Source organism: Podarcis cretensis (assembly GCF_951804945.1).
Source record: "Podarcis cretensis genome assembly, chromosome: 5".
Lineage (NCBI taxonomy): Eukaryota > Metazoa > Chordata > Lepidosauria > Squamata > Lacertidae > Podarcis > Podarcis cretensis.
Genome location: NC_137174.1, coordinates 27,802,026 through 27,824,571, shown reverse-complemented (window position 1 = coordinate 27,824,571; position 22,546 = coordinate 27,802,026). Strand labels below are relative to the sequence as shown.

The window sequence follows — 22,546 nt, the reverse complement described above, 5'->3', positions numbered from 1 at the left end:
GCAGCAGGAGGCCCCATTAGCTAAAGTGGTGCTTCAGGTTAAGAACAGTTTCAGGTTAAGTATGGACTTCCGGAACGAATTAAGTACTTAACCTGAGGTACCTCTGTACTACATCCTGGTCTGTCTGACTAGCTTCACCCATTTTGATATATTGTGTGGTGTTTGTAAAGAGTTCATAGTCGCTAAGTTGTATCTGGCAAAGTCATACTGGGAGCAGATCCATCAAAGTCAATGGACATCGGGACAAATTGCACCTGCTGATTTTGGTGGGTCTCCTCTAAATATGGCGGTGTTGGCTAGACAACCTGCCAGGCTGTTCTCCACAGAGCAACCCCCACCCATTACTGTCAAACAATTTGTTCCACTCTCAATCAACCTTCAAGGAGCTCTTCTCAATGTCCAGTCCTTCCCCCCCACTGCCCCTTGTCATTTGACCTCAGTGGTTTGCACCCTTTCCTCTCGAGGAATAGAAAATAAAATTGGTCTGTCATCTATGCAACTGCCCTTCAAATGTTTGAGGATAGTTGACCTCTTAGTCAAAGGTCATTTGGAAAGCAGAAGCCGTGACCTGCCTATGAAAACAAACTCCTCTTCTGATGACATTCTAAAGCTTGGGGCCATGATGAAAAGGCCCTGCTTCTCACAGAGGTAAATCTGGCCTCCATGTGAGATAACATTTCAATGCAGGGCCTCTCTTGCAGATCTTACTGCAGTGAGGCCCCCTCTGGAATATTATTTGATACTGTCATTATATGGGCTGGACCCGAGGTGGCCATGGACTTAGGGTGGAGTTAGTAATTTCTTCTCTTCTGCCCTTGTCTAAGAGGGATGGTAAAGTTCTTGTTAAGGTTCCTGGCTGTTGTGTCCTCTAAGCCCGCCATGTTTCCTGGTATAATCAGGACCCAGGCCCTTTAGCCTGTGATCATATACACACTTACCTAAGATCCCATTGAGCTCAGTAGGGACTACATCTGAGTAGACATGGATATGGTTGCACTGTTACAGCTTTATCCTGCATTTGATTACAGGTTCAATGCTCATCATCTCCAGGTTGGGCTGGGAGAAACCCAGGTCTGAAATCCTTGAGAGTGGCTGCCACTCAGTGTAGACAATACAGAGATGGATGGGCCAATGGTCTGACTCCAGAAGTTTCATATATTCTGACAATTTAGGTCCAGAAATAATTTGGCTGCTTGGAATTCATTTTTACATAGCACTCATTCTGGAGATGAGGTTATGATAAATGTGTGATAAATGTGGCATGTTGTCATTAGTACTAGCAGTTGGGATTGTCAACTTTTTTTCCTAGAAGGGCACCTGTACTGTTAACTTAATGGCTGCAAAGCAGTGGGAAATTCAGCACAGGAGTTTTCTTCACCGCTGTATCTGCATACCACAAAATGCTTCACCTACTGGATTTATGCATGTCATACAATAATAATAAAAGCAGTATTATTATTTTTTGTACCACACTGTAGCTTGTGTAAAACCTTGGCCATCCACAGAACCTTTCCTTTGTTCTATTTCCCTCGTATCAGCCAAGAGATAAAGCTCACAGCCTGACAGATCCATTAATCTTATTCTTTCCTTTGATCATGTTACGATTTTGCCTATTTCTTTGACTAGTAAGTCTAATTTAAGACCCATAGCATTATTTAAGCTTAAACAGCAGCTTCACGTTCCAGATAGCTAAAAACGATAAATGCAATGGCCACAATCAAACACAGAGTTGAGTGTGATGAAACCCCTGAATGCATACATAAATTATAACTAAAACGGAATCAGATTTTAAAAACTTCACAAAGTTCCACCATTCAGTTCACCCAGAAATTATAGAAACTACTTTCAGGTGAGAAGAACAGACAGACTACTACGTATCAGCTCCAGAAAAGTCACAGGTGCCACACACCATTTTCTCCCATTTTCCCCGTCTCTTTCCTTAGAAGGCCTGCGTTTTTATAAATACAATATTAGGTTAAGGACTGGTGAACTACAATAACATTTTTTTTTTGTAATGCATACTTTTTTTTGCTGTTCTGTTTTGTTTTCTACATGGGTACCATTTCTTTTCTTTTCTTTTTTGTGTCTTACCTTACTCTGTTCACTTGTAATTTTGTACTTTTTATATTTCCATAAAGAATATAAAAAAGGAGAAATCCTGCCTTTTGATATGAAAGGCTATACATTTTGCCTCAAAGCATATCAATTTAAATTTGATTTGATTTAAGTTTTATATTAATTACGGTATGTTAGGTTGTAGGTCAGTGGGGAGAGCTCTTTCAGATCATAGGCAATGAGAGGGACATACAACATGATACCCTAAAACACACACATCGTAGGATCATAGAATTGGAAAGGACCCTGAGGGTTATCTAGTCCGACCCCCTGCAATGCTGGAATCTCAACTAAAGCATCCATGACAGATGGCCATCCAACCTCTGCCACCTCCCAAGGGAGTCCGTTGCACTGTCAAACAGCTCTTAACTGTGTCTTCAGCTCTGCTGTTTGCTTGTTGTTGCTGGTGCAACTTTTTAATGCTGTGGAGCTGGCTGGCTGAGACTGGCATTAGTGCTCAACATTTAAGAGTACATGCAACCGAGGAAAAAAGTTAGGCCAAGGGAACAGGAAGCTTCCTCTGCAGCGAATAAAAACTTCCATTCTTTCCCGTGAAATCAGGACCGTTATTTATGATGCATAAAGATCATGGCAGACAGAATCAAAACAACTAAAGGGCAGGAGGGTGGAATTTACTTTTGTCTAGGCAGAGGTCAATTAGAGGTCCACACATACAACATATATCTGACTTAAGCCTCCGAAAAGCTTAAAGGAGATCTAAAAAGTGGTGTGTGAGCCTTGCATTGATTCTCTGCCCTGGCATACATTTCACCCAATTACCCACTGAACAATATTTCTTTTTGACAGCCTGTTCCTGTATCTCCCCCTGCCATACACGCCCTGCACGCAAACTTGCAGTCTTCAGGCAGTTCTCTGATTCCAACAGGATTGCTAGTGTAAGATTTATAGCACTGCAACCCGGAAACCTCAATACGACAACAAAATTCTGTGTTGCTTTTTTTTTTTTTTTTTTAAATATTTTTATTAAATTTTCACATTTTATAAAAACAAACATACACACAAAAACATACACACATAAAGACAAAGACAACACGTATAAAAATTTCATAACCTTACTTTCCTAACCCCAGTTCTTGACCTCCCCCCATCCCCCCTTCATACATCCTAGTTCAGTTACATTAACTCAGCAAATTCAAATCTCTCATCCATTGCATATTATTACTATATCTATATATATATGTTGTTTTTTTTGGTTTTTTTTTTTTAAAAAAAACCATTTACTTAGCCAGATTTTACTTATCCAATTTTCTTATAAAACATTAAAGCCTTTCCTAAGGTCGTCTCGAGTTCCTTCCACGAATTTCCCTTTAATCTTAAAAATAGGTCATAATAATCAAACACAAAAGTCATAAAGATTTAAAAACAAATTCTCCTTTCCCCCCCCCCCCAGCCCCGGTTTCTGTCCCTTCCAAATGTCCCCCCATCCATAACAACAGTTTTTAGCCTGGGTTCCTCACATCTGAGGCCTTTAAGTCCTTGTCAGTCTCTCTTTGCCGATCTTGTTGGTAACCCTCCTCATTGGTCCTCAGGTTTCGGGGAAATTTCAGCTCAGTCTCATCAGAATTTCTTCCATCCAAAGTACTTGACACCAGCTGCTGCAGAAGATCAACCAGTCCATACTCAAATAGGAAGCCCCAGTCGTATTTCTTATTTCTTTTAAAATCAAGTATTCCAGATGTTCCAGGGGCTTCCTCCCTCCTCTTTCGCATCTTTCGCAGATTTGTAGTCCAAGGGTCTTCTTCTTTGTATTCTAACAATGTAGGCTTGTGGTTGGTAGTCTCCATCTGTACTAGCCCTTGCTCGCTCTCCCCCTGTTCCAAAGTTATCTCTTCTGATTCAGCTGCAGACTTTTCCACAGTCAAATCCATTGTACCTTCAGCAGAGTCATTTATTTTAGAGTTCAAGGTTATGAGTTGTTTACTCATGACCATAGTCTGCTCCTCCAGTTTTCCCACAAGAAAAAACATTCTTTCTAGCTCTGCCTGTAGTTTTCCATCTGCAGCCATTGCAATGTTTCAATGTTTCCCCTAGGGGGATTCTAGTTACTTAGTAATCTTTTCCAATAGTCCTTTACTTTGTTATTTCCCTACTTTGTTTCCAACCACTTTAGTTCGAATGTAACAAATTAAGTCCAAAAAATATTAAATAATAGAGTTTTTCACTTTCGCTGCCCGTTTGACAGCTCCTTTGACAGCTGTCAAACTCCTCGTTCCTTGTTCTCCAGCTCACATAAAAGGACACCCCCGGGTCTGGGGGGGGTTCAAAAAAGACAAACTTCTAAAAAGTCACTCTTACTCTCCAGCACACATCTTCTTCTGTCAAATTCATGCAAATCTTATCTTTTACAGAACACCAAGGAAAGAACTCTCCACCTTAGTTCTCCGATCTTTGCTTTAAATTTTCTGTAGGCAGGGGGGGTGCGGACTTCCCTTTAGCACATCCCCCGATCGTGCCGAATTCAAGGATAAGCTTTTTAAAGTCCAAATTCCAATCTACTCACGGATTAATTAAAGTCCGAATTTCAGGGAAGAAAGTCAGCGGTCTCCGGCCATGGCTCGCGGCTTCGCTCCACTGCAGTAGCGGTCTACTCACAGCACCACGCCACTCCCCGTACCCTCTCCGCAGCCTTTAAAAAGGCTCTTCGTGGGTCGGGGGGGGGCGCTTTAGGTGCCCGCCGAGTCACCAGGTCCGCAGGCTTCCGCGCCTGCGGTTTCTAAGGGTCCCCGCGTCGCCGTCGCGGTGAGACCCGTTTGCAATGGAGCCGATTCCCTCCGGAGCTCGGAGGGAATCCGCCATTACTCGGATCGCGCTAACCCGGAAGTCCCAAAATTCTGTGTTGCTGAGAAGTTACTTGCGGATAAATTCATGCGGGATTGATCTCTTACAGTGCAATCTCTACACCAGGAGTCTTCAACATATTCAGAACCAGGATCTACCTTTAACCCAAGCATGCACTGAGGGACTCGCTTCTTTTCTCTTTTTCTAACCATGTATTTGTATGGTGAGTGAAAGAAATCGAAGGCACTACCTGCCAGTGGGTCTGGACTCACCAAATGGAGACCAAAGTTCTATGTGTCCGCCCAAAAGCAAGCCCCATTCAGGTCAGTGGGAATTATACCTGACTAAGTGGGTGCAGGATTTCAGCCTGGCAAAGCAATGCAAAGAGGGCCCAGGGAGGTATGGGGTAGCTGGCCCTCCGCAGCACCTGAAGCCTCACTGGCTCCTGCTGACTGGGATAGGTGTTGGAGCGTTCTCTCTCTCTCTCTCTCTCTCTCTTTCTAGGTTGGCACAGCAGAGGAGCCCAGGTTTCACCCCTTACCAGGAAAAGGATCAACTCAGGATCTAGTGGAAAGTCTTATTATGGTTTAAAATGGAGGAATGGTTGCTGAAGAAACTGGAGACGAAGCTGATATGTTCGATGAGAGGATAACTATTGCTGACATTTGTTAATAATAATAATAATGAGAAAACTCCCTTTGGACTTTTTCCGTAAAAAGAAAACTGAATTAACCCATTTCAGTCGAAAGATTGGGGAAATATTGCCTAATGGAAAGTAGATCAGTTGAGAGTCGTTTTAGAGTGAATAATTTCTTTTCTGTGACTGTTTCTCTTTATCCCTTTGCTTTTATTTTTATTTAGATGAGTTTCTTTTATTTCATTCAAGTATGAAAAAGCTTTGATATAATTTTATTTTTGAAAAAGAGGATCCAGTGCATTCATGGTCAGCCTTGTTCCTCCTCCTCAGAGCCAGCCTGAGATGCTTTGCCACTGTAGGCGAAGCACTCTGATACCACCCCTGTCCTCACAATGTGTCCCCCTTCCTGCCCCTGCTGCCACACCTCTGCTGCTTACCTGCAGCTGCGGCTACACTTCCACCACAAGGGCGCAGCTGGCGCAGTGGTGAGTGTTAAGTTGTGGGTGAACATATCAGATGACACAGCGATTCTTCAAACAGCTCTTGTTTATTCACAGGCCAGAACAGAACTGGGCTGAAGAGTTCAGCCAACCTGCTTATATAGAGCTCAACTACAAAGCAACAGTAACAACTTTCTGTAACGATCCAATCACTGAACATCACTTTCAATTCCTTATTTGCATATACGGACCTGAGTGAAAACTATCTACAGAATCCCCCTGCTGGCCTAGGGTGAGAACTTCAGTACATAACAGTGAGGGCAATGGTGCTGTGGCAGTGGTGGCAGCACCAAGGTGCAGAGGGGGTCAAACCTGCCGCCTGAGGCAAATGGCTTCCCCTTGCCTCATTTTGGCTTCATACGCTGGCCATTACTGGCGGAATCATCCCACCAACAGAGCCCGATGAAGAGACTCTTCTGCCTCATCCTAATTCCCTCCAGCAATGTGGATTTTAGGGGCTTAAGGTTGCACTGTTAGCCACCTCCAGTTTTTCAGCACTCGTTCCTCTTTATTTATTGACTTCCATTGACGAATGGCTTCTGATAAAACGCCTCTGAACAGTTATGCCAAATATTTTTGCTTCTACACTTTTAGGAGTTTGCATGCAATCAGCTGGGTCCCTTTAGGCAGTTACAATGGAAAAATCAATAAAATAATCATCCATAAGCACTGAAAGCAATCGATATACGAAAGCAACACCGTGCAAGTTTAGTGGGGAAAATATACGAGTCCTATACACATACCCAAGCGTTTGCCCTCACAGTGCAACGTGAACGCATCCTGAAGTGGTGGTGTTATGTACTGGGTTGAATAGGATCCAAACTGCAGCAGTCTGATTGGCCCTAGAACAATAGGATCCAAAAGGCAGCAGCCTGATTGGTCCTAGAACAATAGGATTCAGAATGCAGCAGTCTGATTGGTCCTAGAACAATGCAGCAGTATGATTGGTTGGCAGGAACTACCCAATCATGCTCCAGATAGAAGTGAATCCACAACCTGATTGGCTTACAGTAGAATTCCGGAATTAGCCAATCATGTGCAGCCCATTGTGTAAATAATGTATATAAAGCAGATACCTTGAGGGGACTTTCATTCATTCCTCCTCACCACTATGAGCTGAATAAAGAGCATGAAATCACTTTGCGACTCTGAGTATATTTCACTGGCGACGAAGGTGGGATCCCGCTGAGCTGACTGCCACACACAGCACCGCAGCACCGCCACCTGCCGCATCGCTGCCTCGCACCGTGTATCCAGGCTTCAGCTCCGGGACACAAGGAACTCAGAATGGCAACCAACAGCAGCTTTTTGCCGTTCAACCCAGCATCTGGAGACTGGGAAGCATACGCCTCCCGTTTCACCTTCCTCCTAGAAGCCAAAGGGGTCACCGATGAAGAAGACGCCAAGAAGAGGGCAATATTCTTCAGCGTCTGCGGAGAGGAGACGTTTGAAATCGCCCGGGCACTCCTTGCGCCTGAAGACGTCGCTACTGTTCCATACAAAACAATAATGGAACAGCTGAAGGGGCACTTTTCACCGCAGCCCTCAGTGGTGGCTCGTCGAAATGCCTTCTACGCAAAGCAGCAAGCCCCTGGGGAAACCATAACTGGGTTTGTGACCTCTCTCCGCCAAGCCGCCCGGTTCTGCAACTTCTCAGAGCTGGAGAACATGCTTCGTGACCGCCTCGTCGGTGGCCTGAGGGATGAGAAGCTGCAACGACGCCCCTACGCTAAGAAGGACCTAACGTTCCAGGTCGCTCTGGAGGAGGCCCTGGCAACGGAAGCTGCCGAGAGGTCGACGCAAGAGGCACGGCCGAGCCAGCCATCCCAACCGAGGGTCCACCATGAAGACCTCACCGACGACTCAGGATCCAACAGGGAGGAGGTGCACCGAGTACAGCAGTGCACTCAAGCAGCCCACATACCACAGCTGCCTCGACGAGAAGGAGGGAACTGCGCAAGCTGCGGAGAAAGTCACGAGAGGAGGACCTGCCGTTTCCGCAACGCAGAGTGCAGGCAGTGCAGAAAAACGGGACACATCGCCCGGGTGTGTCGGGCTCGGCCCACCCGACGCCAGGCATCAGATGACCAATCCAAGAGCCCCAGGTCCCGGGGCCCAACGCACCAAGGCAACTCGACTGAGCTCACGGACTTCCAGGTATACCAGTTGCCCCACCCCAACGTAGAGAAAATTTATGTTGACGTACAGATAGAGGGGGCCCCATGCCGCATGGAGCTTGACACGGGTTTAACTCTATCCATAATCTCGGCAAGGACCTTAAGGAAACTGTGTCCTACTGGGGGTCCCAAACTCAGGCCGGCCCCATTCACCCTCCGGGACTTCCAGAAACGTAAGGTCCCCACAATGGGGGTGGGGACCTTCAGGGTGCAATACCGAGGGCGGACGCGGCAACTGGAATTGCTGGTGGTCAAGGGCCCCTACATTAGCTTACTGGGATTGGCATGGTTTGGACCACTGGGGCTAGCCGTCACCGGGGTGAACCACACTAGCTTACAAGTGGACGTGGACGCCATATGCAAGGAATTTCCGGGGGTTTTTGATGGGAAATTGGGACAGTATACGGGCCCCCCAATTGCTCTACAGCTTGACCCCGCAGTACGACCGGTCAGGCTCAAGGCCCGCCGGGTCCCGTTCGCCCTGAAACCCCGTATAGACGAGGAATTGGACCGGCTTGTGGAGCAAGGAGTGCTGGAGCCGGTGCCTAATGCCCCCTGGGAAACCCCAATTGTCACACCCGTCAAGCCTAATGGTTCGGTCCGCATCTGCGCAGACTACAAATGTACCATAAACAAGGCCCTTACGGCCCATGCATACCCAGTGCCAGTGGTCAGCCATGTTCTTGCCACCCTGGCTGGGTCGAAAATTTTTGGCAAGCTGGACTTGGCCCAGGCATATCAACAGCTGCCAGTAGATGAGGCCACAGCAGAGGCACAGACGATTGTGACGCACAGAGGAGCATTCAGGGTAAAGCGGCTGCAATTCGGTATCAGCGTGGCACCAGGCATATTCCAGAATCTAATGGACTCTCTACTTAAAGGGATTCCTGGCGTCACCCCCTTCTTCGATGATGTGTTGATTGCCGGGCCCACACCAGAGGAGTTTGAGGACCGCCTTCGCACCGTTCTGCACCGTTTCCAGACGGCGGGTCTCAAGGTGAAGCGGGAAAAATGTCTACTAGGAGTGCCTCAGGTGGACTTTCTGGGATTTATGGTGGACGCAGAAGGGGTCCACCCGACGGGGGACAAGGTACGGGCCATTTGTGATGCCCCAGCACCCAAGAACAAGACTGAACTTCAGGCCTTCTTGGGACTATTGAACTTTTACCATTCCTTCCTTCCCCACAAGGCGGCGGTAGCGGAGCCCCTACACAGACTCCTGGACAAGCGGGCCCCTTGGGTGTGGGGCCAGCGCCAGGAGGCCGCATTCCAGGCAGTCAAGGACTTGCTTGTCTCAAACTCGGTCTTGGCACACTTCGACGAGAGGCTGCCGGTGGTGCTAGCATGCGACGCCTCGCCCTATGGAATTGGCGCTGTCCTGGGACACCAACTCCCGGATGGAAGAGAGGTACCAGTGGCATACTTTTCCCAGACACTCAACGCAACCGAGCGGAACTACTCGCAAATCGACAAGGAGGGTCTGGCAATCGTGAAGGGAGTAAAAAAATTCCATGATTTCTTGTACGGGCGGCCCTTCACCGTGGTGACTGACCACAAGCCGTTGCTTGGCTTGTTTGCCCCTGAAAAGCAGACCCCCCAAGTGCTGTCTCCTCGCGTCCTCAGGTGGTCAATTTTCCTTGCCAGCTACCAGTATGCACTGATTCACCGTCCAGGGAAGGCGATGGGCCATGCGGACGCCCTCAGCAGGCTACCACTACCGGAAACAGGCCCCGACCCAGCACCTGCACAAGAGGTTATGAGCCTGGAGCTGCTTCCTGACCGCCCCATTCAGGCACAAGAAGTTGCACACCATTCCAAGAAAGATAGGGTCATCTCCCGGGTCCTGGACTGGGTGTGGAGGGGATGGCCCAGCAGCAGCCCCGGGCCAGAATTCGCCGGCTACACAACCCGCAAACATGAACTGTCGGCCCACAAGGGGTGCCTGTTATGGGGAAGCAGGGTCGTTGTTCCCCAGCCCCTCCGCAAAAGGGTCCTCACAGCCCTACACGAGACACACCCAGGGGTAGTAAGAATGAAGGCCCTTGCCAGGAGTTATGTGTGGTGGCCAGGGATCGACGGAGAGATAGAGGCCTGGGTCAAACACTGCCAGGCCTGCCAAGAATCCCGCCCAGATCCCCCAAGGGCCCCAGTCCAGTCCTGGGAGTCCGCCCGAGCACCATGGTCACGCCTGCATGTGGACTTCGCTGGCCCCTTTCAGGGGAAAACATTCTTCATAGTGGTGGACTCCTACACCAAATGGCTGGAAGTCGCACTGGTACCGTCCACTTCTACGTCCGCAGCCATCCGGGTACTACGCAGGCTGTTTGCAACCCACGGGCTCCCTGACACTCTCGTCTCAGACAACGGGACTGCATTTACGTCAGGAGAATTCCAAACCTTCACAACGCAGAACGCCATCCGCCACATCCGTTCGGCGCCATTCCACCCTGCCACCAATGGCCAAGCAGAACGCATGGTGCGGACCACCAAGGACACCCTTCGCCGTATGACACAAGGGGATTGGGAGTACCGCCTTGCCACATTCCTTCTAGCACAGCACAGCACCCCCAGCTCAACGACTGGCCGGAGCCCCGCTGAACTACTAATGGGTCGGCGCCTTGCAATCAGATTGGACCGCCTTCACCCCGATAGAGCTCAGGATGAGGCAGTGGTGGGGGAAGGCAAGAACCCCCGGACCTTCGAGGCTCAGGACCCAGTGTATGCAAAGAATTTTGGGGCAGGCCCAGCATGGGTACCCGCCACAGTCACCAGGGTCACTGGCCCCGTGTCGTATGAGGTGCTAACGGATGGGGGGCAATGCTGGCGCCGCCACTGCGACCAGATACGGCGACGATTCCCAGGAGAAAACCAGGAGGAGGAAAGGGCAGAGGAGTCCCAAGGGAACAGAGGGGCAGTGAGGCCCATAGAGCACGAGGGGCCAGTAGGAGAGGCAGAATCAGTAAATACAGAGAGGACCTGCGAGGCCGAAAGGACACCGGAACCAGAACCACGACTGAGTGAGCCGGTTGCGCCAGACCAAACAGCCCCATCACAGCCAGCATCCTTGGAACACGAGCCAGAACCTGAACCCCGGACCAGGGAACACCCCAGGCCGCAACGCACACGTAGGCCGCCGGCGTACCTCGAGGACTATGAATGCGACCTCCCGGGCAGGACTGGAACTTAGAGGGGAGGGGTGTTATGTACTGGGTTGAATAGGATCCAAACTGCAGCAGTCTGATTGGCCCTAGAACAATAGGATCCAAAAGGCAGCAGCCTGATTGGTCCTAGAACAATAGGATTCAGAATGCAGCAGTCTGATTGGTCCTAGAACAATGCAGCAGTATGATTGGTTGGCAGGAACTACCCAATCATGCTCCAGATAGAAGTGAATCCACAACCTGATTGGCTTACAGTAGAATTCCGGAATTAGCCAATCATGTGCAGCCCATTGTGTAAATAATGTATATAAAGCAGATACCTTGAGGGGACTTTCATTCATTCCTCCTCACCACTATGAGCTGAATAAAGAGCATGAAATCACTTTGCGACTCTGAGTATATTTCAGGTGGTTTTCATTAGCATTCCTTTTTCTGGCATCTGCTTTGCTGCCATTTGATCTGATTCACTCTTACAGTTTCATGTGAAAATATGTCCTGGGAAAACATCAGCAGACGCTGTCAACTGGCATCTCTCCTTTTAATGCGCAGAGCAAATTCCTTTCCAAAAAAAGGTTCAAAGAGCTGGAAATGCATTCCTGCTTAGAAAGGCGTAGTGATGCAATTAAATATTAAAGACTTCAAATACCATAAAAAAACACCCACTAAAAGCAGGAGGCGATTCCCCCCCCCCCCAACACAAAAATCTGACTTGAATTCAGGTGAACTCCACATTTTAGCCAGTTAATTGAACAGGAATTTCTGAGGAAATCTGTGTTCTGGTCAGGAATGGTCATTTTGCTTCTTCTCTGTCCCTTGCTCTCCAGCGAGGATACTGGAGCGCAGAATTTTCTGCTCCGCAATCAAGTCCGTATGTCGCCAGATTCATTCCCACAATAAACAGAGATGTTTGGGCAGCTAGCCTTTGTGTATTTTGCAGTGTGCCAGGTGGGGAAAGTAAAAAAAAAAGTGGGTGGTGGTGGGGGGGGGGACACAGAAATTCAAAGGAAGACACAGTTTGATTAGCCACATCTGGCTGCTCATGAGACTTGGGAGATTAAGAACTCCATATACCCAATGGTCTGCTGGTTTGGCACTATTTCCTCCTGTATTTCCTTACAACCTGATTGGCTTGCAGGAGCAGCCCAGAATTAGCCAATCACGTGGGGCCCATTGTGTAAATAATGTATATATAACTAGACGTTTGGGGAAAAGTTTTATTCATTGCTACTATGAGCTGAATAAAGAGAATGAAATTCACACTTGACTCCGAGTATATTTCAATTATCTCAGCTTCACAATTCTGCTCCTCTGATTCATCAAAAGCAGAATGTGGCCATCTGTACTAAAAGTGTACTGTACTAAAAGTGGTGTAGGTCACCTTTGTTCAGATTGGGTTTGGGTGGCTGGAGATTAGGGAGGAACAGGCCTGGGGATTGGGAAGATTCAGTGGATGGGTGGGGGAACAGCTCCACCCACATCTTTTCAGAAATAAATAGGGGTAGAAGAAACATGGGGGAGGCAGTGGTTTCCTCACCTATTTTTCAATTTTTTTCCAGGCCTTTACATCTGTAGAAGAATAAAGCAACAAGTGGGATTAATATTTTGTAATTGGACTTTTAAACATTAATATTGTTATCCACCCTGGGCCATTGAGATGGTGCTTAATATTTTGTAACTGGAGTTTTTAAAATTAATATTGTTATCCACCCTAGGCCCTTGAGACAATGTTTAATATTTTGTAATTGGACTTTAAAAAATTAATATTGCTATCCACCCTGGGCCCTTGACATGATGCAGGTTATACAATAAATAATAAGTGATTATCTAACTTATAAAATATACATTATCAATTGGGGCAGGTGTGAGGAGAATGAAGAAGGATTTTCAAATATTTTTGTGTTGTTGTTTTGCTCTTATGTGTGCAGATCACTGGGGTTGCCAGCTCCTGAACACTGATCACTTCAACAGCTCCAGTGCAGGAAAATATTATGCATTAAAAGCAGTAGTTTGGAGGGAAGAGCAGGAGACTCTTCTCCCATAGGGCAAGCACAGAGACATCTTTAAAGTAACTAGTGATGTATCTGCGTTCAGATTGAGTAAACGCAAACCACAGATTGTAAATAAGACTAACTTTTGGGCATCAATATCACAGCAAGAGTTTTTATTATGCAGAAATCAAGATATCCAGAAATGCCATTCTTAAAAAATGCCAGTTATTTTTATGATTCAGAAATCCATCTTCTTGGAATAAAGTATTATTGGCTTACAGTGCAATCAGTAAACCCACACTGAATTCAATGGGAGTTATCCGCAGGTCAGCTGAGGCTGCAATCATGTACCCCACTTAATGGTAAACACCATTGAACTCAATGAGATGTACTTTTGAGTAGAAATGCATACAACTGCACTAAGAATGTGTCCTTAATGAAGGCCTGGCATTACATGCTCACTTTGGGGGTGTATTTTGTCTCATTATGGCATTCCCACTACACAAATGTACAAAGCATCGTATTATGCCTTTATTCACAACACACATCAGTTTACAGAAGCAGCCAAAGAACAGTCCTGTGGCATTTTAATAAGGCAGGAAGCAAAAACAAAATTCAAAAAAACCTGGAGTTTTCCAGCAACAAAATAAACGGTTGTAAATTTTAATACTGGTTTTCACTATACCGTTCCTATCTTCTGACAGCTTCTCAACAGCTTCCAGATAAATGTACCCTGGGGAAAATACAAAGCAATGAAAGTTTGCCTGATTGAGTACTGATGGATTAATAATGAGAAAATAAATTTCCATGTACATATGGCTGTCATTACAATTTAAAAAATTCTTTAGTAATGATTTATTACTCTCTTTTGACAAATTTTTGATAACGCCCACAGAGTTATGCTTGTCTATTTCTGCTCTCTCCGTGTTCCATCTTTCCCATCGAAAAGGGCTGGTCTTTTTGCGTCTAATCCTCAGGAGGCTGAAATTAGTTTTCTGGAGCAGTCATAAGAACCCAGAAGTGTCCTACAGGATGAGACCTGAGGCCTATCCAGTCCAGCCTCCTGCTTCTTCTAGTGGACAATTAGATGCCTCTGGGAAGCGCACAAGCAGGACATGGGGCAACTGCCCTCTCCCGCCATTGTTCCCCAATGTCTTTTATTCAGAGGCACTAGACCTCCCATCATAGAGAAAGGGGGTGTTTGCTGGCATTTGAGAGACAGCGCCTGCTGTAGCTGCAGAGATCTAGGGCGCAAGCCTGGCAGGCCCGAATTGCCCTGCCCTCACATGAAGTCTTGGGTTTGCAATTTTGGGAGAGGGGAGACTGCGGCACTGGGGAGAGGGCTGGCTGGCGAGGCCCCCTAGATTTAGAGGCCCTAGGCTTCAACCTACTTAGCCTATACATAAATCCACCACTGAAGCCTGGGCAAAGTGTATGGAGGTCCCTCACCATAATGACTAGTAGCCATTCCCTCTTAAAGCCATTGAAGATTGTTGCCATCACAGTATATAGATTTGTTGCCCTAAATATATATATATATATAGATTTGACTGCTCTGTTTAACTGAGCTCAATTTTTAATCAAGCTAAATGCTTAAAGATCAGAAAAGTTAATATGACACAGAAACGTTTGAACAATATTTACCTGTGTGACCCACACAGCACCCACAGTTCTATATAACAAATTTTAGAGAGTCTTATGGACAAACAGGTTGTGATTTTTCAGTTTCAGTGCCTTTTCTCTCTTCTGTTTGGTGCGGTTAATAAACTGCCTTCTCATAAATTGCCTTATTAGATGTACCAGGTTTCCCAGGCTTATTTCCCAGGATCTTTTTTATTACAGATGTTTGCTTCAAGGTCCAACAACGCAGTATGTGTGGCTGCTGCTGCTGCTGTGTGTGTATAAGAATATCAGTTTGCTACATAGTACCTGGCCAAAACTTTAGTCAAATGATTTCACTTGATCCTATATGTTTATTTGCAAATAGGTCACACTGACTTCAGTGAGCATGACTCCCAGCTTAGGGAAGTTTAGAACTGCAGTCCTAAAAACATTCAAGCCCTCTCAATATCTTCGTATTGTATTTCTAATCAAAAAGATGGCACGGTTAAGATTGCTGAAAAGTGCAACTGTGTTCTATTGGTCTTACTCCTGTGTAAATGTGCATAGGATGACAGTCAAAGTGGCTATTTTTTGTGACAAGGCTTTAGTGTGTCAAACAGCTCTATGGAGAAGTATATATTAGGCAGGTGAGCCTTTTCTGATTGCAATACCTCCTAAACCAGATGCACCTCACAACTGTATTTGGGGGTCTCCAAAGGTGCAATGGGTCAAGGAAATCTGTGGTACAGTGCAGCACACTCTCAGTTAAAATATGTTTTCTGTACTGCCCTTCAGCAAAAAAACCCCCCAAAACATTGCATAACAAATTGCATTAAGCATGCAATAATAAAATGACAAACATCGGTGAGGTAACATCCAAAGGCAATCCCAATGGAATCCTTGTAGAAGCTAAAACTCCATCAGATGGTAAGTGGTGATAAAATCTGGCAAAATGAAAAAGTTATTCGCCCAGCCCCTAAAAGACATCAGATGGGTGGCCAAACTGGCCTCAAGGGACTAGAAGGGTCCCTGGATGATAGCAGTGCATGGCTGCACACAGGCTTATGTGTATATAAGCAGTCCCTCAGGTCACGAGTCCTGGGCTTTGAAAACGAGGATTGGCACTGTGAATTGCACTCAAAAAAGAGAATGAGAACCAGTATGTGGGTATTGGCTATACTTATAACCTGCCTTCTAAGGAGTCCAAGGCAGTGTACCTGGCTGGGGGCCCTCCAGATGTTGTGGACAACTCCCACCCACCCCCGATCACGGGCAATGCTGGCTGGGACGGATGGGAACTACGATTCACAACATCTGGAGGGCACCGGGCAACACGGTGCCATTCATTGATCCCTGGCAAGCCGTGCTCCTGAAGCGAAGTCCCAGGCAGTACTAGCCGAGCTGAAGGCAGCCCTGTATAGCTTTTTAATGTGTGATGTTTTATTATGATTTTATACTGTATAAGCCGCCCAGAGTGGCTGGGGCAACCCAGTCAAGAAGACGAGGAAAACATCGTTAAAAATGATAATGATTATAGCTAGCAGCGGTACGGCAGCTACTTCGTGGCGCTGGTTGGAAGAACATTCTGCACATGCTCCGCGGCGCCCTCTCTTCATTGTTTCCCACAACCTATTTCAGTCAAGAGAGCTGAGCGTGAGCGAACAGGGCTTCTGTCTACGGAGGTCAGTCCTGGCTATAAAGCAAAGCGGGGGCTGTTGGCTGAACAGGGCCTGAACAACAACGCGAGGCTGGGCAGCCGTTCGCCTCTGACGAGAAGCCGCGGCCGAGGCGGGACGAGGAGAAGGAGGCGGAGGAAAAGGCGGGCCCCGCGCTGCCGTTGGGCCGGAGCGGCGGCGAAGGAGGCGGAGCGGGAAGTTTGAACTGCGGCGACTCTGAGGAGGAGGCGGCGGCGGCGGCCATAGCCGAGGCGGGAAAGGCGATGAGGCGGTGCCGAGCAGGCCGCGCTGCCGCCGAGCAGCAGGTGAAGGAGGGCCAGGTGAGCAGCGGAGGCCGTTCGCCTCCCCGCCTTTTTTGGGGGGCGGAGAGCAAGCGCGCGTTTCTGTTGTTTTGGAGGCCTGTCTCTCTCTCTCCCTCCTTTCCGTCCTCCTTGCATGCTGTATCAAGTACAGTGGTACCTCGGGTTAAGTACTTAATTCATTCCGGAGGTCCGTTCTTAACCTGAAACTGTTCTTAACCTGAAGCACCACTTTAGCTAATGGGGTCTCCTGCTGCTGCTGCGCAGCTGCTGCACAATTTCTGTTCTCATCCTGAAGCAAAGTTCTTAACCTGAAGCACTATTTCTGGCTTAGAGGAGTCTGTAACCTGAAGCGTCTGTAACCTGAAGCGTCTGTAACCCGAGTTACCACTGTAAATAGTAAGCAGGGGAGGAGAGAAGAAGGCGACATGGATTCCCGCCCCCTCCCCTCCTTCGTCTCCTAAAGCGCCAGGAGAAGGCAGGGACCGGGCGCCCATCGCCCTTTTAGCCCCGGGAGCTAAACATTTGAAAACGGACTAGGGATGAGGTATTAAAGTTCAACTCTCCCCGTTTTGGAGACTCTCTCGGATTTTGGCTTGGGGCGGGTTTTCTTCAAAGACCCCCCCCCCCCACTTTTTGTCCCCCTTTAGTGGTGTAGCGGAGCAGGGACGGGGAAGGGATGAAGGGTCCCCTCCTGGGACCCTCTTTTTTTTCTTGCCAGCCCAGGGTCTGCCAAATGGTTCTCCTGTTTTTTTGGACTACAATTCCCATCATCCCTGGTCAGTGGTCTTACTAGTTAGGGTCGATGGGAGTTGTAGTTCAAAAAACAGCTGGAGGCCCAGGGTTGGGAAACACAGATTTAGACCGACCAGGATGCCACCCAATAGCGAGCAGTCCCATCATTTTACTCTTCGGCCGGCTGCAGCTTAAGCAAAGCTGCCTTACTTAGTGCTGAAGCTCTCATCGATGAAAAGAAGGCCACCTTTGTTTGCAGGGTACAGTCTTAGAAGGGTTGTCAGGAAGGACACCTGCCCCTCAGAATTTACTGCACCCAAGTAGTCCTCAAAGGATCCCTTGAGCCATGGCATAGTCTCACTGTGTGATGCTGGCTCTCTAGTTTTAGGACTCTGGTCACCCCTTGTACTCTAGCCAGGCCTTTTGGGCTGAGAGTCTTAACGCAGCCAACGGGCAGTGGGCAAATTGCCTTTTAGAGAAGTATGTCCCCACATAGTCCGTCTTCTCCAGGATCCTTGGACTGAAAATGTCTTTCTCTAACCCCATCGCAGAACTGAATAGGAAATAAAAATCTACACCTCCTAGTGTAAGGATAAGTTAACTTGATACCCTACAGATGTTGATGAACTACACTAGTTCCCACCATACTTTACTGTTGGCTAAGGAGGCTGGGGGCTGATGAGGGTTGTAGTTCCTGGCATCTGTTGTTCCTGGTTTAGCCAACTTTATTCCCCTCCAATAAATCATAAATCTGTCATTTGAGATTTATCTGACAACTCCATTGTTTTTTGGTGTTCAGGGTGGCAGCATTCAAGAGAAAATTGACTTTGAAACAAGAATGCGAGAAGGAATTTGTAAGCTGCTTGCTGTGAGCACACAAAAGGACCAAATATTGCATGCAGTTAAGAATCTGATGGTTTGCAATGCTCGCATCCTTGCCTACAGGACAGAATTACAGAAACAGACAGGAGAATCAACCATGAAGAGAACCACAGTGCGGTCAGTAGTAATCTCAAGAGTTTTCTAGCAAGCATTCCCCACTAATCACTCATTATTACAGCAATGGCCTGTAATTCAGCATGGGGTAACTACTCACCAACCAATGTTCTTCAAACATTGGGTTTTTAATGAAAATATTACTGACTTAATTGCTGTGATGCAACAGATGCTCACAAATATGTCTGCTGCTGAAGTTGAAAGACAGGTGCAACTTCTGCAAGCAGCAGATGATCGGTGTGGCCTTAGTCTCATTCAGGGTCTAAGAACAGTTTCAGCTGCTGTTCTTGGTGGGAAGAAAAGTAGAGGGTTGAAAGATCAGAGAATTCTTATGAAGGAGATTTAGGAGTCATGGAGATTTTGAGATTGGTCTAGTGACAAGAAACACCATCCTGTGTGGGAACCACTTTGGGTTTAGAGGAGTCACTCCCACATGGTTAGGATAACCTGGTCTCCTACATCAGCTTCTAATGAAGAAACACAGGAAGGAGCAGGTGACAATGTGTAAATTTTCTGTAAACAATGGGAACCAGCTCTGTGACCCTCAGAAGCAAGTATTCTCAGGGCAGGTGTGACCTTTAAAGTGTTTTGAGCCTTACAGTTACATTTCTTATCTAAAGATGCCATATCAAATGTTAGATGACACAGAAAAGCTTGAGCATATATTTACAATATCTTCCCTGTACATCCCCCCCATAAAATAAAATAAAATGATTAATTGGTGCCATCTGCTGGTCAATGTTGATAACTACATCAACCAAGAAAGGAAATAAAATACCTGTACTCAGACCAACTAGAAAAAGAGGGTTTAGGATTTTAAAATACTGATTTTAATTATTATTATGCTTCACTTTAGCTTTGGCCACTTGCTTATTTTTGTATTACATTTTTAATGTATTCATTCATTCATTGCATTTTACACAAAATTGTCAAAGTAACTTAGAAAAACAAGAAATATGAAAACCAAATATATGAACAGAGTCTAAAATGCTAAACCACATATATATATATATATATATATATATATATATATATATATGACAGATTCATTCCACTAAAAGGATGAGCAGAAAAGAGGAAGTAGTCTGCCAAAAGGAGGACAGGGTACCACTGAATTTCTATGCTGGGTGTAGAAAAGGGTGTTTCGCAGCTGGGGTAGGGACAGCCTAGGTTTCTGTGCTAGGCAGCATGTATATACTACCTTCTCTCTGCCTAGCACAGAAACCAAAAGAGGTTGCCACTGTTGGCTCAGAACACTTCCATCTCTCCTCCAGCAGCCTATTACATTTTCTTACTGGACATCCAGGAGGTGAAGCTTCCTATTTAACGTCCCGCATAGAAACGAAGGGGTTGGCAGCAGCTGCTCCTTCCTTCTACCACCAGCCTGTTGTGTTTTTGTGCTAGACATGCAGCAGACCAAGCACCTGCTTGTCTAGCATACAAACACAGCAGGCTGATGGCAGAGGAATTGCGCAATCTGTAACTCCAGCACTATTCTACTTTGTTTTTATGCTGGACAGGGCATTGTCTCTTGCACGTCTAGTGAAGAGACATAGTGGGTTCATGGCAAAAGGACCGAATGATTATGCCTCCGCAAGGACTTTTCCTGTGTGTCCAGTACAGAAGCAACGGAGGAAGTAAATTGTTTTACTTTGTTGCTCTGTCCATCTTGCACCAGTTCCTGTTATGAGAAAAGAGGATACCTAGAGAAATTTGCCCAAGACACAAGGTACTAGTTATGTTCAAATGTCATTGAAAGATGGGAAGTTGCAGAAGAGCACAAATGTGGTTTGCCAGATTTGTTTGGTTTCAACCAAACTTAGAAGTTCCAGTAGATTTTATATGATAGAGCTATTTTGGAGGGGGGAGGGTGTTAATGTGCACAGTTATGAATGTGTTACAGTGTCCTAGAAAATGCAAAAAATGTATCATTTTTGAACCCTAAGTGGCTTAATTTTAATGGGTTGGTTAGAGTTACAATACTTTGATGTGTGGATCCCTCTTGAGCATAACTGAATACACAATAATCTGACCTCAGACAAATTTATTTTGAAAGAATAGAAGTGGATAGAAATTCATTTCTTTATCTAATTATAATCTTTATTTTGTTTTGTCAGATGTTCAGATTTTGCAGCTAAAGACCGTGAAGCTTGTGGAGGGAGACTTGCCATATCAGGTATTATTATGTTCTGAAAGCCTTCAGTTGGTGTGCTTGAAAATTTGCTGATGCAATATAAATTGCAATGCAGTGTCTTTTCACTGAAATGCATGCTCTCTGTCTGAAACGGCTAGCCTTGGGTAACTCTGTAACTAAATCCATTTGGAAAGTAAATGCATTCATTGCATTTAAGATAATATTCAAGGCCTTATCACCCTCACTGTGTAACTGTCTTGTACAAAGGATACATTTCCAGCTTCATCACTGGAGGATATAACTGCTTAAGAACCAATCAGGAGTAGTTTTGAAAATTACTTCTGATGTGGCATAAGCAGTGAAATTACAAGTATTGCATTCTAAATTGTACTTCTATGTCTTGGTGCTAAACTGGCATACTCCGAAAATAAGGCTCATTAATTTAAACAGAATGCAAGGTGCATTAACTGGCGAGTAGGATCACAGTCTTAGTTTTTCAAAAAGGTGAGTGGGGAGAGGGGGTCTGTGATGTTCTCTCTTTTAAATTGATCATCCTCATCTATCTGAAGGCCTCCTGTTTTAATGACTTGCCCCTCACTACTGCTTATGCCTTGAATTTGCTCCCCAAACAGCTTTAGTCATTGAAGCCCTTCTCAAGGCCCACTTCATCCATGACTCCTTTGGCTTACCTCCTTAGTTCCAAATTCAAAGCCCAAATATATGTATTTGTATCTTCCAAGATTGTTCCAATTACGTTTGCCTCATCTTTGTTGTAGACACCTGTCCTAGTGTCTAAATCTAGATTGTTAACTCAGTTGGACAGGCACCTTGTTGTTATTTACATAACACCACCATTGTGCATCGCATTTTACCGATTACAGAAGGATAGGTCCTTGCCTCAAGCTTAGGAGGAACTATGAGACTGTGCCAAGGCCATGTACCTGTTCAGCAGGTGGATGGCAGCAATATCAATGGATTCTGGATAGCACATAGGGAGTTCAGACCTTGGGGAGAAAGATGAGCAGTTCCATCTTAGACATACTGAGTTTGAAAAAACATAACTTGCAAGTACAAATATCAGGTGGCTGGAGATGTAGGATTGCAGGGAGAATAGTTCAGGAGGAGAGAAAGAAAGAGCTGGGTGTTATCTTATTACAGATTTGATGAGGTCTCTGCAGTGGCAGAAAAGCAGGGATCCTGGAATGTGTAGGGGGAAAATAACAGCAGCAGCAGCACTAATTTTCCAACTTGCCAGGCTAAACTACAAAACCTTTGCCTGTGTGCCAGAATATAATTATATAAAGTGATTAGTTGGTCTGACCAGTAATTTTTTTCTGGTGAAGCTCTGAAAAAAATAACCTTCTGCCTTTATTGAAAATAAATCTATTATTGCCAGCTTTTTATCTGTTTAGTTTAAGTTTTATTTTATTCTTGCCTCAGTGTTGGATTTTGTTACATTAATGTGACTCCAAGAAATGGATAGCCAATTAAACGCTATGAAAGCTTTGAAGCAGAGTCTCATGAGAATACATTGCCAGTGGGATTTATTGCTGAAATAGCAGGCTTCGATAATGTGCACCATAGGCCAAAGAATGTCTGCTTATGAAATTGATTGAGATGTAATCTTCTTTGACATGAAGCTGTTCACTTCTGCCATTCCACATTTCCCTGCATGTTGCAAACTCTTTATGAAGCATCATTTGAAAGCCAAGTTACTTTGATTTTTA

General features: G+C 45.9%; 1 protein-coding gene across 5 annotated transcripts in view; it reads left to right on the top strand.

Moving 5' to 3' along the window:
- Positions 1 to 16,320: 16,320 nt before the first annotated feature.
- Positions 16,321 to 22,546, top strand: part of RTKN2 (rhotekin 2) — a 70,997-nt gene continuing 64,771 nt past the window's right edge. For 3 of the 5 annotated variants that reach the window (XR_013838693.1, XR_013838694.1, XR_013838695.1), the window contains exons 1-3: positions 16,321 to 16,975; positions 18,489 to 18,688; positions 20,803 to 20,861. Coding sequence is in view for 1 of the 5 variants with exons in the window: in XM_079975669.1 (XP_079831795.1) it covers positions 16,919 to 16,975; positions 18,489 to 18,688; positions 20,803 to 20,861 (316 nt within the window). In the remaining 4 variants the exon portion in view is untranslated. The remainder of the gene's footprint in view (positions 16,976 to 18,488; positions 18,689 to 20,802; positions 20,862 to 22,546) is intronic. The other 2 variants (XR_013838696.1, XM_079975669.1) reach the window with 2 other exon arrangements.